Source organism: Coptis chinensis, chromosome 5 (genome assembly GCF_015680905.1).
Source record: "Coptis chinensis isolate HL-2020 chromosome 5, ASM1568090v1, whole genome shotgun sequence".
In the NCBI taxonomy this organism is placed as follows: Eukaryota; Viridiplantae; Streptophyta; class Magnoliopsida; order Ranunculales; family Ranunculaceae; genus Coptis; species Coptis chinensis.
Window position 1 is genome coordinate 92,492,157 of NC_141460.1, and position 18,111 is coordinate 92,510,267.

Consider the following 18,111-nt stretch of genomic DNA (forward strand, 5'->3'; position numbering starts at 1 on the left):
AAAATGTATAGTTATCACGGAAGGATTCAGTAAGAGAAGGATTCTGTTTTTTATGACATAGCTTCTCTTGGATCTTATATGTTGCCAGTGGCTTATTTAAAAGTTAGTAATTTAGCTTCAAAGTTGTCATACACTTGTTCTAGATTTATTCATGTTATGAACTTTCATTTGCTTTATGTGAGTAAAGAAAGAATCACATCCTTTGTTTCCCGGAGACGTCCAGTGCCAACAACTCTTTATGTTTGCCCATTTTTCGCCTGTGGGTTTCTGTGTGGTCTGGAGTGTGCAACTTAGCATGTTTTGCACAGGTTTTTAATGGTTATTGTTCTTTTCTTTTTCGGCTAAGGTAAGAGTTCTATTACATTGAGCTTAGTCAGACTCTGTAAAACAATAGTGTTAGCTCTGACTATGGATTTGGAGAGGAACCACTAGGAGTTATAGTTATAATCTGTTTGTGAAAATCTTCAGTGGGCCTATAAAAAACAAAATGGCAGTTTAAGTGTTTAACTCCGTACTTCTCAGTGACATGTTTATAATCCAGGATTCCAGGTATATCAAATGCAGCATCTCATCGACCCTTTATGCTTTCAATTCCATTAAGAAGTCTGTTTTATTACAAACTTTTAATCGCATAATATTAAGACAGCTAGAGGGACTGAGGGAGTGGCAAAAACGAAAGAGAGAGAGGGAGAAGGAGATGCATGTGGACTACCGTTATAAGTCAGTAAATTACTTATGAGTCAGAAGCCATTGACTAACAAAGTCTTGTGCTCGGTTTAGAATTTAGACCATTCAAAGTGTGAACTGTAGAGCCTAGTAAGAGTCAGCAAAAAGGCAAAGGAGAAAACGATAGTTGAGAACATAAATGTGTGGCTGTAGTTGTAATTGCCTGCCAACTTTGCAAGGTCCTGTTTATTGCAGCGGGGTTGTCTGATCTCATTCTCACCACTTCAGACTCCTGAAAGTTGAGACAGAAGAAACAATGGCAAACGGTAGCTGCAAAAATGGAACCATGGATAGTGCGAAATACTCAGCTCCCTTGCCTGTCATTGGCTTATACATAGCAGCAGGATCTTCGGTATGTTTGTTCTTTATGCTTTATGACATTGTGTCTGGAATTCGTAGTAGGAAGAGATGGTTTCCATGCAAGTTATTTTCTCTCCATTCAGTTCTGCTGACTCTGCTTTCAGTAGCAGCAAAAATCCCTTTAGATCTCACAACATCAATGCCCAGCCCAGAAGACCAATTAGCCAAACTTAGTGGGACTACAATGTTATGTATATCAATGGGATTTCTCATGCCTTCACTTGGAATCAACAGGGAATCTGAATACTTGTCGAATATGGCTGCCTTGAGCATATTTGTGATCACGGTGGCTGTGAATATATGTATGCAGATGTCCACTGGAGTTATCTATTTGTTTATGAGGGAACATATCATAATCCTCTGTTGTATGCTGTTATTGCTCATGTTCTTGTGGAACACTTCTTTGCATATCAATAGTCATAAGAGCCATCTCACTGAAGATAACAAGTTTCAACTGACAGATCATCGTTATAAAAGTTTGTCATATCGACTGATGTCGTGTTATTTACATGGCTATGAATCGAATCCTCAGTTTATTCTTTGTCAGCACCTAAACTGTGCCTTTATCGCCTGGTTATGTGTAATTTGTTTAATAGTTCTTGTGCAAGCTGCACGTAGATGTCTTATTCTGAAGCAAGTGAAATTTTGCCCTGGAAGTTCTGATTATGATTGGTCAATGTGGGCAATAGTCGCTAGCCAGATTCTTACTGTTATAGTTGGAAGTGTAGCAACTGGATTTAGGTGGCTAACCTTATTTGACAAGACGAACATGTTTGCAATTTCCTACGATGGTCCACAATACTTGAGAAATGAGAGAAGTTCCAACCCGATTTTGAAGTTGGGTTTAAGAGATTATTGTGAAGAGATGTTTATGCACATCATCCATGGAGTGACCTTAATAGTGGACATAATGATCATATTTCCATCATTGGCAGTCTGTAAGGTAATTGAAAAAATGGCTGAAAAGTTACCTACTTGTGGTTTATTCAAGCATAAATCAATCTCTGGGTTTGAAGCCATAATTGTAGTTGATGGTCGCCTTACAATTTTTGAAGGGTCTAGGCGGTGTCAGCATCGAATTGTGAGGAATTGTATGGTGAACATGAAAAGATGGATGGAGGTTAGTAATAGCAACTCTTTCAATCATTTGAACACAATTCTGTCAAGAATAGTTCCTTCTCAACAGTTGTATGCGACGAACATCAATGTGTCTTCTCTTTCAATCGTACTCCTTGTCAAAATTGCCGAAGTTTCCATACCAAATAGTTTTAGCGGATCTCTAGTACAAGCATTTGGAGAAGCTTATAAGGTGATTGAATTTACAGATACTAAAAGCCAATTCAAGCTTGCAAAAGCAGTGTGGAAGGGTAATGGTTTTAGCGTCCTTCTTCCTAGAATTTTTGGTGGATCATTTCAGTTTCCGTCTGACTTGGATCGAGCACTTGTAATCATCACAGAAATCAAATACACATTGACGTCTAGTTATTTAAAGAAGCAACTAAAGATGATCACAGACTACATTAGTTGTCGTAGCTACTCGTCAATCCAGCATCTATATGATTTTATAGAGCAACTTTTTGTCGACATGTTGCATGCATTTCTCACTCGACTTCCAATAGTCATATTCAACCAGTTGCATGAGAGTCCTGTAGAAGAGTATGAAGAGAAATTCAGCACTGCCTTGAAGTTAATTGGAAAAGTTGGACTGCTACAGGATCGAATTAAATGGTCATTTCCCGAGGGATATGATGTCTCAAGTTTCATAGGTCCTGTAGATTTTGTTACACTTGGCTCATTACATGAAGCCGGTGCTTTTGATCTTGGTCCGAATTTGAATGGCAGTGAGTGTGCAGAGAACAACAATGTTTAGACATCCCTCATGATGTATTAAGTCAAAATTTGTAAATATATTTCACCTCTCCACATTGCTTGCCCAATGGAGTTCAGCGTCACACTCTTGTGATGTTTCAACTTGTGTAGCTTATCTTATAATCAAAACATGTGAACGTAGCTATAAGTTTTATAATCACGTGTCTAATTGCACTTGAAACAGTGTGAATGCTTAGATGTATACGTAATCGTATACTTGTTTCAAATATGTAATACTAACAGTGTGAAGCCGTGAATCTTGTCAATACTTGTGATTAACTAAGGGACTCAATAAACTTATTTTATTTGGCAGGCGAGAAGCTCATGTCGTTTCTAACTTTCTAATGAGGCTTTAGTGTTGTTAGTTGGATTTCAGTCATGATCTGTGGAGGCAGAGCAATATCCCACATCTTTCAAATTTGGTAGGAGTTTACATTATAATTCTCTAACCAAAATGTGTAGCTAGAATAACCTAGTATGGTAATAAACAATTCATGTAAATATGTAATATGAACCGTAATATAAACTATGCAGAATGCAGTGAAACCATATAGGCTATAGCCACCTGGAAGGCTGGAATTTCGTACTAAAGAATCACTACTACGTACAGACAATTCCACGAAGAACCCATTGACTTGCAATGACCTGGTGCTTGGTTTATACAATTAAACTATGGGTGTCATTTACAAAGATGAATAAGAGAGCTTCTTTGGATTGTGAGTTGTGAGAAAAGGTAGTAACACACTAACACCAATGGCGAATCATGGTTGCAACAACCGGACTTTGGACACCACCAAGTACGCTTCTCCAATGCCTGTTTTTGGTTCAACTCGGTTACAATCAGTATATATGCTTTCAATAGTATCAGTAGTCTCTGTAGATCTCACAAGTCACAACAGCAATGCCGAATGTTCAAGACCCAGTTGGCAAAACTTAGTGGTGTTACTTTTATATGCATCATTGTGGGTTTTTTCATGCCTTCTCTTGCACTCGATGTCGGTTCAGACAAACTTTCCAACATCACAGGCATGTTGTTAGTTTTAACTCCTGTGAGTGTCTGTAGAGAAAACGGGATTTTTTTTTTTTTTTTTTTTTTTTTTTTTTTTTTTTTTTCTCCATGTTTAGGGCGCACCTGCGCTCAGAGTAGACGCAACTTGCGCTCAACATTCCAGTGTTTTAGGCGCACCTGTGCTCAGAGTAGGCGACTGCGCTAAGAGTTTTTAGGCCTGCAGCTAGCAAGCAAGTCTGTTTTTCGTGGAGCCGCCACAATAGCAAACCGTGAAATTTGTTTTTTGGTATAAAAACAAAATCAAGGTTTTGGAAAACCTAACTTTTTCTAAAACCAAGAAAGAGAGAGATTACAAGAGAGCAATTCTTTGTGAGTGAATTGAGAGATTTGTAATCTGCAAACATCTATAAAGCTTGGAACTTCAGAAGAGGCAAATTGCTTAACTACGATATATCTCTTGTGGTTTGGAATTGTTTTACTTTATATGTTTGTTATTTGATATTGAGAGTGTTGGGATATTGCTTAGAGGGTGTTGAAGTCTTGTCTATTGAGAAGGATCGATCCGTTTGTTGTGAGTAACATTGTTTCTGCAGTTATTATTCACAACAGTGTCAATATCCTTATTCATGTGATCACTCTGTTCATTACGGAACATATCATAATCTTGTGTTGGGCGCATGGATATTGTTCTTTATATTGTTTTTCTCGGTTTATGAAATTAGCAGCCAATACAGGGATTTGGTTGATCTTATTATCTTAATAAAGGAGTGAAGAAAATATATAATGTTGCGACAATAGAAGTTGGGTTACATTTATGGTTATAACCCTGATCCTCAATTCGTAATATGAAAGCACCCGGTTTGTGGTGGTGTCGGTGGGCTGTGCTTAGTATGTTTAGTTGTCATCTTACAGGCGGTAAATAGGTCCCTTATATCGAAGCAGATGAAGTTCTGTGATCTAAATTCTGATTACGGTTGGTCCATTAGTCCCCACCCAGATTATTACCATCATTGTTGGACTTGGAACTTGCATCTAGCACGAGATGGCTCTCCCTAGTTAACCATATGAGCGAAACTTCTATCTTGGAAACAGAGAACAAAGATTTGGATTATGTGCTTGATGTAAACCCATACTTTCTTGCTATACTATACGTTCAACATTTGTTACGCTAAGAGCATGTACATTCTGCAGATACTGATTGTAGGTTTGGGAGTGGTACTGTCTAAAATTGTTCGATTCTTGGTAACTTACCCAATATACTATGGGCTTTTCAAGCATAAGCATACGGGTAATGACTCCGTTGAAGAATTTAACGATCTGCTTCATGATGCTGACGTGAAGATTAGATGAATGGACAGTGCACAGAAGTATTGAGGACTCGAAAAGATGGATGACCAAGGCCAGGACAAGCAACGCTCTAGCTGTTCTGTCCTCACTCTTTACACGAACTCTTCCGTCTCATCAGTTGCACGATACAGAAACCATACATCAAGCTCATCCTAACAAAATAGGGATCAAAGTTTGTTCTCTCTAAATGATACTACTTATAAGAATCATAGAAGTTTGTATACCATCTCGTCTTAGTCGATCTCTAGTAGAAATGTTTGGTGAAACTTATGAAAAAAGAAGTTGAGATTGGCGAAAGCTGTGTGGATGGGTTCTGACTTCACTCCTCTAGTTCGCAAGATTCGTTGGACATACTCAGCTGTTCAATCTGAAAATATATGAGACAGCTCTTGCAGTTGCAATTCTTCTGTTGAAGATCTATTCGAATACATGCAGAAGTTTCTTCTGTTGAAGATCTATTCGAATACATGCAGAAGTTGTTAGCTGACATGTTGCACGTATTTCTCGCCAAACTCCCACAAGCTATATTTAAACAAGTGACTGAAAGCCCTGCTGAAGAATATATATACATGGAGAGAGTAAGACTTGCATTGAAATTCCTTCCTAAAATTGATTCATTGGGACTTTCCTGTAGGCTCTAATATATCGCATTTGGTAACTGCTGTAAATCTTACGGAATTGAACCAAAGGAGCAATAATGCTCTTCATATGATTGAACCTGCTGTTTACAATGTTCCTACCAGCTCTGACGATGTAATTGTTGATATTTAGATAAATAAATTTGTAAGGAGTAGTGTCATAAGTATGACTACCGATATTGCTTTTGCCTATTGGAATTTAGACATTTTGTGTTATTTGCTAAGTAAATCTTCCCCATTTACCTAATGCCCTATATTTTGTGCAAAACTGTTCGTGTTTATTCAAAGAAATCCAAATTCAGGAAAGCTTTGAAGAAAGGCATAAATCAAACTTTCTTTGAAAACCAATGGGGTGACCGACATGAATGTTTACTGATTTTCACTAGAGATGTGTTTTTTTATAGCTGTAATGGAATAAACAGGGAGGGCGTGGGAACATCAATTTGCTCTTTGTTTCGTATGTTAATCTCAGGGGGGGACTTCGTTGAAAAACAAGAGCAAGCATTTGACATGCTTTATGCAGGAGATGAGTTGATCCCTATATACAAGATGAGGACATCATACCAAATATTTGTTACTGAATAATGCAGCAAACATTTACAAAGATTTCCGTCTGAGAGTCCAAGGGCTTTTCCCCTAAAACTAACCTGTACGTAGAAATTAACAATAAATTCAGAGGGCTGCGAGGTAGAGACGGAAAAAATGGAAAACAAAGATATTGGCGCAACATTCAACACCTAATAAAGAGCGTGTGTTTGTGTTTGAGATCATTGGGAAACCTTTCCAGAGATCTACCGTAAGTCTATGAAGAAATTGACATTAATAAGATTCCTCTAATACACGAGCAAGAACATAAAAAATAGTGTGAATTGAAATCTGTGTGTGGGGGACTCAATCGTTAACATTAATCTGAAATACACATTAATCTGAAATACCACCACTTGTGCGTAATTGTATAAACAAGTGAATGGTGGAAAGCTTAACGAATTGGTAGACTGCCTCAGAATTGTATAAACAACTTACAAACACTTTTTTCTCCCTACACCAACACTCACATTTTTCTGACAAATATGCAACTTTTTCTCAGGAGGGAATACATTAGCCATGGAAGACTTCCAAACGAACAAAGTCTGTGCTGTTAAAAATCAAGCTCCAAGACTCCCAAGCCAGAAGAACAAAGGAAACTGGGCCAACGCCATGAAAAGCAAGAGATAGTGATGTCTGCTTGAATCGTAAGTCCTAACCTCTGCAAACAAGACTCTTTTCATAGTCTTCACCAGGAAGACTCCCATGCACAAACATGTCCATGGCATCAGAAAATAATATGAGTAGCTCCACAGGATCCTCCCTAAAACAGCAACACATATCCCTGTAAAAGCATATCCTCCATATGCCACAATGTCCAGTAAAGGAGCCTCACCACTCCCTAGAGAATACAATAACACTTTAAGTAACAAGACCTGCAAAAACCATCCAAGGAGTCCCTTTGTGAACTGTAGGCTCAGAGCTTCTGGGCTAAACCTGCATCACATGAAACCGACAGCAGAAGGAAAACTCATTAGAGAGAAATCCCTGAAGAGAATACTCTCAAAAAAGATCAACAAAGCATTAAAGCTCACACTTACTTTCCAAGAAGACCCAGGGAAAAGCCAGCTAGAATTACATAGGTCCCAAACGCCATGAAAGGAATGTATAAATCCGGTGCATTTATGTCGTAAACTGGAGGTTTATATGAAAGCCTACCACCCACTGGCTCAGTTATCCGTGTCCAATGCCCCTATTAAACAGAAGATAATTGAGAAGAGTTCTATTACTTCCTGAAAAAAAATGCTAAACACTCACTCGCACATTCATGTCCAATGCCAAAAAAAACACATTTCTTCTTAAAAAAATGAAAAAGAAAACAAGACACATACTCTAACTTTCAAGCAAACAAAAGAACATAACAGAACATTCAACTGAGAGTGCTTACCCTATGTAAGAAAGGCAATAGTACAACTTTCAACTTGTTCCTCACATACTGATCATTCACTTGGAAATAATACTGAGGATCCGAAAAGTACCTGCTTATCTGCGTGATCACAAACTGTGAATAAAAATCCATTTACACTATTTATCAACTTTATATCTTATATGTAATATAGTGGTTCAACGCTGATTTTAGGACTGATGAAAAGAGATTAAATGATCAAAAAATTTAGGTCTATGATCTCAGTAGGTAGCTAGAAGTTCATACATTTAAGCCATAGACATTAGTACTTGTAGTTACACCATAATCCATCTTACAAAAATGAGTAACAAGAATAAACAATTATTCTAGCTAACATACATTGCTTTGCACATACTCGGAACTCGAACCAAATATTCTCTCTCCATACGCACCCAGACCACCTCGAATGAGTCCTGAACTAGCTCCAGCGAAAGCATTGCCAAACGGGTTCGGCTGAGGGTTTAATGGTGCCCCACCCATCCCTCCCATATTATCATACATTCCTGCCCACAACATCAAATACAAGGTTTTTAAATCTTAAATTATGTTATGTGGCACACACTAACGTTACAAAGGTGTCAAATCAGACCAATAATCGCTAAATAAAATCCAATCAATTGAAAAAAAAAAAAAAAAAGACAATTGAGGGAAAGATCTAAAATTAAGTAAAAAATTGAAACTTTAACTGACACTTACTGTGAAGAGAATAAATATGCAGATCTGTGGGGAAGTGATGATCGTTTGTTTGGGTTTTCCCTCCACAAGTCGTTAAATGTGAACTGAAAAGTCGAGAACGAAACACGATTTCAGATCCAAATTCCAAACGCGTCCTAAAGTTTATATCTGGATCGGGTTATTTAAAGTCCAAGTCTATAGACCTTAAAAGCCCATCTAGGCCCGACCAAATAACAATCGACCTATGTCTATGTGGCCATGTCAACCAATTGCACCGCTTTACATATGAATCTAAGGCTGAATTTAGTTTGAAGACGACATTCTCATAGCAAGTTTAATGGAGAGCTGTTAAATTGGGCTGCTAAAAGTGCCACATAGGTGTAATAGCCATTTTCATAAGATGGGCCTTTCTAGGTATTGGGCCCAGAGAATAGGCCCAAGACCCTACTAGGCCCCATGAGGTAAACCTAAAGAGGAGATATAAAAGTGAGGGAGAGAGGGACTTGAGGTTTTTACCGCTTCCCGAGGAGGGAGAGAGGCTAAAGGGAGGGAAATCTAGAGAATTAAGGAGGAAGGGAAATCTAGAGAAGGGGAATGGAGACGCCTACCGCAGAGAGGAGGAAGATGAGGGGAGATCTAGAGAAGGGGAGTATGGAGACGTCGGCCGATTAGGAGGAAGAGGAGGGAAGATCTAGAGAAGAGGAGCAGGGGAGACGACGGAGAGGAGGAGGAGTAGTGATGATGTCCCGGACGAGGAAGAAGAGAGGAGAGATATCTATAGTAGAAGAAGAAGACGATTAGAAAAAAGGAGGCGACGGCCCGGCGATACAACGCCGGAGAGGAGGAGTAGGAGATGATGTCTCGAGATAAGAGGAAGAAGGAGGAGATATCTCTAGATAGAAGGGAGAAGACGACTAGAGAGGAGGAGGAGTAGGAGATGATGTCTGTCTCAGATAAAGGAAGCAAAACCAGGATATCTCTACTGAGAAGAGAGTTTTGATGTCCCGAGATTTAAGAATAGAGGAGATAGATGATGTCCGAGGAGATATGAAGAAGGGGAGAGATGAAGGGATAAGGAGAGAAGACGACGACGAGAGGAGGAAAAATGATGAGATAACGAGGAAGAGAGGAGAGATATCTATAGCAGAGAAGGGAGAAGACGGAGAGAGGAGGAGGAGGAGATGATGTCTCGAGATAAGAGGAAGAGAGAGGAGATATCTATAGCGAGGAGAGAAGAGGAATGGGAGAACATTTTTTAGATGATGTCTTGAGATAAGGAAGAAGAGGAGGAGATATCTATATCTCAGATTTAGGAGAGGAATGATGCTCGAGCCAAAGGAGGAGATGGAGGAAAGAAGGAAGGAATGTAGGATAGGAGATGATGTCTTTGAGACGACAATTGGAGGGATGAGGAATAGGAGGGGAGATCTAGGGAGAGGAGAGAGACGAGTTCGAAGAGGGAGGAGGAGGGGAGATGATGTCCCCGAGATGAGAAAGAAGAGAGGAGGAGATATCTATAGCAGAGAAGGAAAAAGACGAAGGTCGAGGAGACGACGGCCGGCCGGAGGGATAAGACAACATCCGGAGGAGTAGGGGAGATGATGTCCCGAGATGTGGAGGAAGAGAGGAGGAGATATCTTTTTGGTTTTGGGAGGAGATGATGGCGGCCATGAACGGGCGGCCAAAGGAGACGACGGTGGTTAGAGGAGACGCATTTTGCAAGGAGACGAGGGAGAGGAGGAGGAATAGGAGGAGGAATAGGAGGAGAGATCTTGAGAAGAAAGAGTAGGGTGACGACATCCGGGGGAGGAGGAGAAAGAGGAGGAGAAACCTAGATAAGAGGAGCCGAATGAGGAGACAACGGAGGAGAATTTTTAGGGACAAACCAAAGGAGATGACATCTGAGAGAGGAGGAGAATCCAAGAGTGAGATAGAAAAGAGTGGAGAGAGGAGAGAACTACGGTGCATTTGATCCCTCGATAAGGGGTAATGAGGGCAACCCAAATGGGTTCAAATTTGATGAAGTCGATTAGGTGTATTGTTGCGAAAGATCTAACCAAGTAGTCGAGAATTATAAAAATAAAAAAAAAAATTGTGAAATGGGTTGCAACAATAGGGTTTTTAGCTTGTCTAGCCAAATTTAGCTTCCCAAAATAAAAAAATCAATCCGTGTTTTCTGTTTTGAAGTGCTAAATGATACGGACGGATAGTTTCTGCCGTCTGTCTATTATTTTTTGAAATTTTTTTGGACGGACGACACATTTCTGCCATCCGTCAAAATTTAACACACAAACGATAGAAACTATGTCGTCCGTCTCCCAAATTTATTATAACAGCTGCTAGCGAAGGTCTTAACTTTGGCTGAGTTTTTGACTCTTTCCAAATTTAAGACCCTTTTGGCAGTCCTATTAGAATGACACTAGCTTTCGAACCCGTCTTACGAACGGGTGCCGTTATATTAAATTATTATAAAAAATATTAGAAACTATGCATAGCTATGAGATATGAAAATTATATTAATCAGTCATTCAAATTTCTTGCACCACTCTCTATAAAAAGGAAGCATCAAACCTTGATAAAACTCATCGACTTCTTTTTGTTGTTAGATTTAATAATAGAAGTTTGATTGAAGTTTTGTGAGAATTTGCAATGTGACGAAGATAATATTGAAGCTACTTGAATAGCAAGACATTCTTAATCATAATAACAAAATTATGATAAACACTACTTAAAATGCAAAACTATATTTGTTGAGACATTTATTCCCCCTATATATAATACAAACATGTTTTAGGGTTATTAGTTCAATGCATTTGCATCAAGTTTATGATTTTTCATTAATTATTCTTTGAGGTTAGTTCAATGTAGTATATTGGATTCAATTTCCAATTTCTTATTAATTATTCTTTGAGGTTAGTTCAATGCAGTTGTATCAAGTTTCCGATTTTTCGTTAATTATTATTTGAGGTTAGTTCAGTGTAATTGCATCCACTTTATAATTTCTCGTTAGTTATTCATTAAGGTTAATTCAGTACAATTGCATCTAATTTTTTATGTTTTGTTAATTAGTCTTTGAGATTAGTTCAATGTATTTGCATCTAGGTTTCAATCTCCCGTTAATTATTCTTTGAGATTAATTCAATACATCTGCATCCAGTTTCTAATTTTCTGTTATTTATATTTTGAGGTTAGTTGAATGCAGTTGTATCTAATTTCCAATTCCCGTTATTTAATTTTTGAGGTTAGTTCAATGCAGTTGTATCCAGCTTCCGATTTCTCGTTAATTATTATTTGTGGTTAGTTCAATACATTTGCATTCAATTTTCAATTTCATGTTAATTGTTCTTTGAGATAAGTTCAATGCATTTGCATCCAGTTTCTGATTTCCGATTAATTATTCTGTGAGATTAGTTTAATGCATTTTCCAGTTTCTGATTTCTCGTTTATTATTTAATTTGATAAGATTGCATTTGTATCTAGTTCCCGATTTCCAGTTAATTATTATTTGAGGTTAGTTCAATGAATTTGCATTCAGTTTCTGATTTTTCGTTAATTATTTCTTGAGGTTAGTTCAATGTATTTGCATCCAATTTATTATTTATGCTTTGAGGTTAGTTCAATACAATTACATCCGGTTTCTGATTTTTCGTTAACTATTCTTTGAGGTTATTTCCATGCATATTTGCATTTAATTTCTGATTCCCACCAATTATTCTATTAGGTTAGTTCAATGCAGTTACATTCGGTTTTTGATTTTCTGTTAATTATTTTTTGAGTTTAATTCAATGTATTTGCATCCAGTTTTTGGTTTCCCATTAATTATTATTTGAGGTTTGTTTAATATATTTGCATACCATTTAAGATTTCTCATTAAATATTTTTCAAGAATTTGCATCCAATTTCTAATTTTCCGTTAGTTATTCTCTGACGTTAGTTTAATGCAATTGCATCCAGTTTTCGATTTCTAGTTAATTACTTTTTGAGTTTAGTTTATTGCATTTGCATAAAATTTTCTATTTCCCGTTAATTACTTTTTTAGCTTAGTTATGTATTTGAATCTAGTTTTCGATTTCCTTTTAATTATCCAATGTGGTGTGTAATACAAACTTTTATTGATCCATATGTAGTGTCCTTGCAAATATGACATAAAAAATAAATTATGTTTGATTTACTATATTGGATCATCAAAGATTATCCAGTTCCCGATTTACCGTTAATTATTCTTTAAATTATGCATGACTTATTATGTGAAATCTACAAAGATTATCTACGAACGGGTGTTGTTATATTAATTATTCTAAAAAATATTTGCAAATATGCATAACTATTATATATTAATATTGTATTGGTCACTCATCCAAAAATTTTATAATGTGAAAATCTCACTCTCTATTAAAGAAAAACTCACATTTGATCAAATCCTTCAACTTCATTTGGTTGTTTAATAATAGAAGTTTGACTGGAGTTTTGTGAGATTGCCTAATAAGGCGAAGTTCGTATATATTGAAGCTACTTGAATAGCAAAGACTTACCAATCATACAAAAAGAGATAAGATAAACACAATTTTAAATGCAAAACACAACATATAATCCAACTATGTTTTGAGGTTAGTTCAATGCATTTGCATTCAGTTTCTGATTTTCCATTATTTAAATTTTGAGGTTAGTTCAATGCAGTTGAATCCAATTTCCGATTCCCGTTATTTTTTTTAGGTTAGTACGTTCAATACGGTTGCATCTAATTTCAGATTTCTCGTTAATTATTTGTGGTTAGTTCAATACATTTGCATCCAATTTTCAATTTCATGTTAATTGTTCTTTGAGATAAGTTCAATGCATTTGCATCCAGTTTCTGATTTCCGATTAATTATTCTATGAGATTAGTTTAATGCATTTGCATACAGTTTTTGATTTCTCGTTTATTATTTGATAAGGTTGCATTTGCATCTAGCTTCCGATTTCATGTTAATTATTGTTTGAGGTTAATTCAATGAATTTGCATCCAGTTTCCAATTTCCCATTAAGTATTTCTTGAGGTTAGTTCAATGCATTTGCATCCAGTTTATTTTTTAGGATTAGTTCAGTGCAATTGCATCCGATTTCTGATTTCCGTTAATTATTCTTTAAGATTAGTTCAACGCATTTGTATCATGTTTCCAATTTATAATTAATTTTTATTTGAGGTTAGTTCAATGCAGTTGTATCCAGTTTTCGATTTTCCGTTAATTTAATCTTTGAGGGTTAGTTCAATGCATTTGCATCCAGTTTCTGATTTCCCGACAATTATTTTTTGATATTAGTTTGATGTATTTGCTTCCAAGTTTTGATTTTCCGTTAATTATTCTTTGAGGTTAGTTTAATGCAGTTGTATCCATATTCCGATTTTCTATTAATTATTTTTTAAGATTAGTTTAATGCTTGCATTTACATCTAGTTTTCGATTTCTCGTTAAATATTATCTGAGGTTAGTTCGATGGATGATATTCCGATTTTCTATTAATTATTTTTTAAGATTAGTTTAATGCTTGCATTTACATCCAGTTTTCGATTTCTCGTTAAATATTATCTGAGGTTAGTTCGATGCATTTGCATCCAGTTTTCGGTTCCTCATTAATTGTTCTTTGACGTTAGTTTTTTTTTTTTTTTGGTTGGCAAGCCTGTTTTTAAATGAGACCAGTAACTCTTTTATGCTGGCGGGGTTCGAGCCCCAGACCTTAGTATCATCACCCAAAGGTTTTACCGACTTTGCTATCGGCACCAAAAGTAAGGGCCCAACCGGGTTCGAACCGGTGACCTCTTGATTTGCAGTCAAATGCTCTACCACTGAGCTATGGACCCTTGTTATTTTGACGTTAGTTTCATTTAGTATTATATATGTTTTAAAATATTTGTCATTATTGCTTTGCCGTTATTTTTTTTTATTATATATTTTGTGATGTTATTTTTTGTATAATTTAATTTTCCACATGTAATTTGTTTTGGTTTGGTATATAATTTATTTAAGCCCAACGTTCACTTTAACTGAATCTCATTATTTCGCAGAATTATCTTCCCAAATGAACTGAAATTTTGGGAAGATAATCATTATAGTGAATGGTTCATAACCACAAAAAATTAGGTTTGAATTCATTTTGTAGGTGAAATTTTACGTACGTACTTATTTTAAGTTAACTTAAGTAGTTACTTTTGAAAATTTATAAATTTAATTGGAATATGTCATAATTATTGTGATTTTTGGAATCCTTAACTATGAATAAATGTTTAAATCTCATTGTGAATGGCGCATCAAATCAAAAGGGTTTTAGGAAAATCATTTTCGGTGGAAACTATTGTTTTTAGCAATTTAGTTTTTTGTCTCATATTTTTTTTAAGAATTAGCTATATTGTTTAGGAAAAATTGGAGACTTTTCTAGATGAGATTATTTTTTCGTAATTAGTTATAGTGTTTTGGAAAAATTAGAGACTCTGAAACTTTAGATGAGATTGTTTTTTATAAGTAGTAATAGAGTTTAGAAAAAAATGAAGTCCCTGCGAGTGTTCCAAAAAATAGATTGGTGAGGGTATAACTATAATATATATCTAAGGAATTGGAATATGTCGTAATTATTGTGGTCGTAAATTGTGATTTTTTTAATTCTTAACTGAATAAATGTCTAAAAACAAACCTTGTAGTGAATCATGGAATTGCAGTTTCAACTTCTTCCCAGTTATAAACACAGTATGAACAAAAGATCTTGGGCCAAACTCCGGTTTCTACATACTTCCAAAACTCCCATTCTCCATCTTGAAAACAACCCACTTGTTTAATAACAATTCAATTTTTAAGTCTTTTAAAATTTTGTTTTTAGCAATTCAATTTTTGTCTCCTATTTTTTTTTTTATTAGCTATATTGTTTATGAAAAGTTGGAGATTCTGTGAAACTCTAGATGGAATTGTTTTTTTAATTAGCTATAGTGTTTAGGAAAAGTTGGATAGCGAGTCTATGAAACTCAGAGTTTAGGAAAAACTGGAGTTTCTATGAGGGTATAACTATAATATATATCTAAGGATAAAGATAAATATTTGTTTCCTATTTTATCTCATACTTTTTCTTAATTAGCCATGACACGTGGACACCCTAGAAACGCTTCCTCAATTGAAGAGAATAGAGCTATAATATATATACTAGCTTTCGAACCCGTCCTACGAACGGGTGTCATTATATTAAATTATTCTTAAAAACATTAATATTGTGCAAAACAATGAAATATGAATATTATATTGATCACTTATTTAAATTTCTTGCAACGTGAATAAAAACCCCACAGTTTGAGAATGCCTACATAAAGCCAAAAAGATATTGAAGCTACTTGAATAGAAAGACATTCCTATTATACGAAAAGATAGATGATAAACACCACTTTAATTGCAAAATTATATTTGTCGAGATATTCTTACTACATATAATACAATTATGTTTTGAGGTTAGTTCGACGCATTTGCATATAGTTTCAAATTTACCGTTGAGTTTAGTTAAATGCAATTGCATCTAGTTTTCGATTTTCCGTTAATTATTCTTTGAGGTTAGTTCAATACATTTGCATCTAGCTTCCGATTTGCTATTAAATATTCTTTAGGTTATTTCAATGCAATTGTATACAGTTTTTGAATTCCTGTGAATTATTCTTTGAGGTTAGTTCAATGTATTTGCATATAATTAGTTTCTGATTTCATATTAATTATCCAAAGTGGTGTGTAATACCAACTTTTATTGATCATTATGTAATGTCCTTGCAAACATGACATAAAAGTAATTATATATGATACATTATATGGGGTCATCAAAGATTATCAAGTTTTTAATTTCTCGTTAGTTAATTATTCTTTAAGGATAGTTATTCAATGCATTTACATCAAGTTTCCGATTTTCCGTTAATTATTCTTTGAAGTTAGTTCGATGCATTTGCATTTAGTTTATGATTTCCTAGTTAATTATTTTTTGAGATTAGTTATAGTTTCCGATTTCCTGTTAATTATTCTTTGAGGTTAGTCCAATACATTTGCACCCAGTTTCTGATTTTTCATTAATTATTTTATGAGGTTAATTACTTCAATGCAGTTGCATCCGGTTTCTGATTTCTCCGTTAATTATTTTTTTAGGCTAGTTCAATACAGTTGCATCCAGTTTCTCATTTCTCGTTAATTATTCTTTGAGGCTTACGATTTTTTGTTAATTATTTTTTAAGGTTAGTTCGATGCAGTTGCATTCAGTTTCCAATTTTCTGTTAACTATTTGTTGAGGTTATTTTTATACAATTGCGTCCAGTTACCGATTTTTTTGTTAACTATTTTTTAAGGTTACTTCAATGCATTTGCATCCAGTTTCCGATTTTCCGTTAATTAGTCTTTGAGTTTAGTTCAATGCATTTGCATTCAATTTTTTATTTCCCGTTAATTAGTCTTTGAGGATAGCTTAATGCTGTTGCATCCAGTTTTCAATTTCTTGTTAATTATTCTTTGAGGTTAGTTTCATGCATTTGCATCTAGTGTCTTATTTTCCGTTAATTATTTTTTTGAGCTTAGTTCAATGTAGTTGCATCTAATTTCCGATTTCCTGATAATTATTCTCTGAGGCTAGTTCAATGTTTTTGCATCCCGGTGCCGATTTCCTTTTAATTATTCTTTTACATTAATTCGATGCATTTGCATCCAATTTTCGATTTCTCGTTAGTTCTTCTTTGAGGTCAGTTCAATGTAGTTGCATTTAGTTTTCGATTTCCCATTAATTATTCTTTAAGATTAGATCAATGCATGCATTTGCATCCAGTTTCAAACTTCTTGTTAATTATTCTTTGAGGTTAGTTTAATGCATTTGTATCAAGTTTATAATTTTCCATTCATTATTCTTTGAGGTTAGTTCAATGCATTTGCATTTGCATCCCGTTTCCAATTTCCTGTTAATTATTATTTGAGATTAGTTAAATGCATTTGCCTCAAGTTGCTAATTTCCAGTTAATTATTCCTTGAGGTTAACTCGATGCATTTGCATCAAGTTTCCGATTCTTTGAGGTTAGTTCAACGCATTTGCATCCAATTTCTGATTTTCATTAATTATTCTATGGAGTTACTTCAATGCAGTTGTATCCGATTTTCGATCCCCACCCTTTTTTAAGGTTAGTTCAATGTATTTGCCTCCAGTTTCTAATTTTCCAATTAATAATTCTTTGAGGTTAGTTCAATGCATTTGTATTTAGTTTTTTATTTCTCGTTAATTATTCTCCGAGGTTAAGTTTATGATTTCCCGTTAATCATTTTTTGAAGTTAGTTCGATGCATTTGGATCTAGTTTCCGATTTCTTGTTAATTATTCTTTGAGGTTACTTCCATGCAGTTGCGTCCAGTTTTTTATTTTATGTTAATTATTTTTTTAGGTTAGTTCAAAGCATTTGCATTTAGTTTCCAATTTTCCATTAAATATTTTTTTAGGTTAGTTAAATGCATTAGCATCTAGTTTCTAA

The 18,111-nt window shown here is 35.2% G+C and overlaps 2 protein-coding genes and 1 non-coding gene across 3 annotated transcripts; 1 reads left to right on the forward strand and 2 right to left on the reverse strand.

The window, feature by feature from the left end:
* The first annotated feature begins 925 nt into the window (after window positions 1–925).
* Window positions 926–3,270, forward strand: LOC147500124 (uncharacterized). Its single transcript, XM_086561832.1, has 2 exons — window positions 926–1,078; window positions 1,321–3,270. The coding sequence occupies exon 2, from the start codon at window positions 1,343–1,345 to the stop codon at window positions 2,954–2,956; it is 1,614 nt and encodes a 537-aa protein (XP_086417958.1). The 5' UTR covers window positions 926–1,078; window positions 1,321–1,342; the 3' UTR covers window positions 2,957–3,270.
* A 3,471-nt stretch (window positions 3,271–6,741) lies between these two features.
* On the reverse strand, window positions 6,742–8,863 carry LOC147500125 (uncharacterized). Its single transcript, XM_086561834.1, has 5 exons — window positions 8,636–8,863; window positions 8,279–8,442; window positions 7,922–8,020; window positions 7,575–7,726; window positions 6,742–7,470 (listed from the first exon to the last, which is right to left on the reverse strand). The coding sequence occupies exons 2-5, from the start codon at window positions 8,438–8,440 to the stop codon at window positions 7,095–7,097; spliced, it is 789 nt and encodes a 262-aa protein (XP_086417960.1). The 5' UTR covers window positions 8,441–8,442; window positions 8,636–8,863; the 3' UTR covers window positions 6,742–7,094.
* A 5,517-nt stretch (window positions 8,864–14,380) lies between these two features.
* Window positions 14,381–14,452, reverse strand: TRNAC-GCA (transfer RNA cysteine (anticodon GCA)). The gene has a single exon. It is a non-coding gene; the product is annotated as a tRNA-Cys (tRNA).
* Window positions 14,453–18,111: the final 3,659 nt, after the last annotated feature.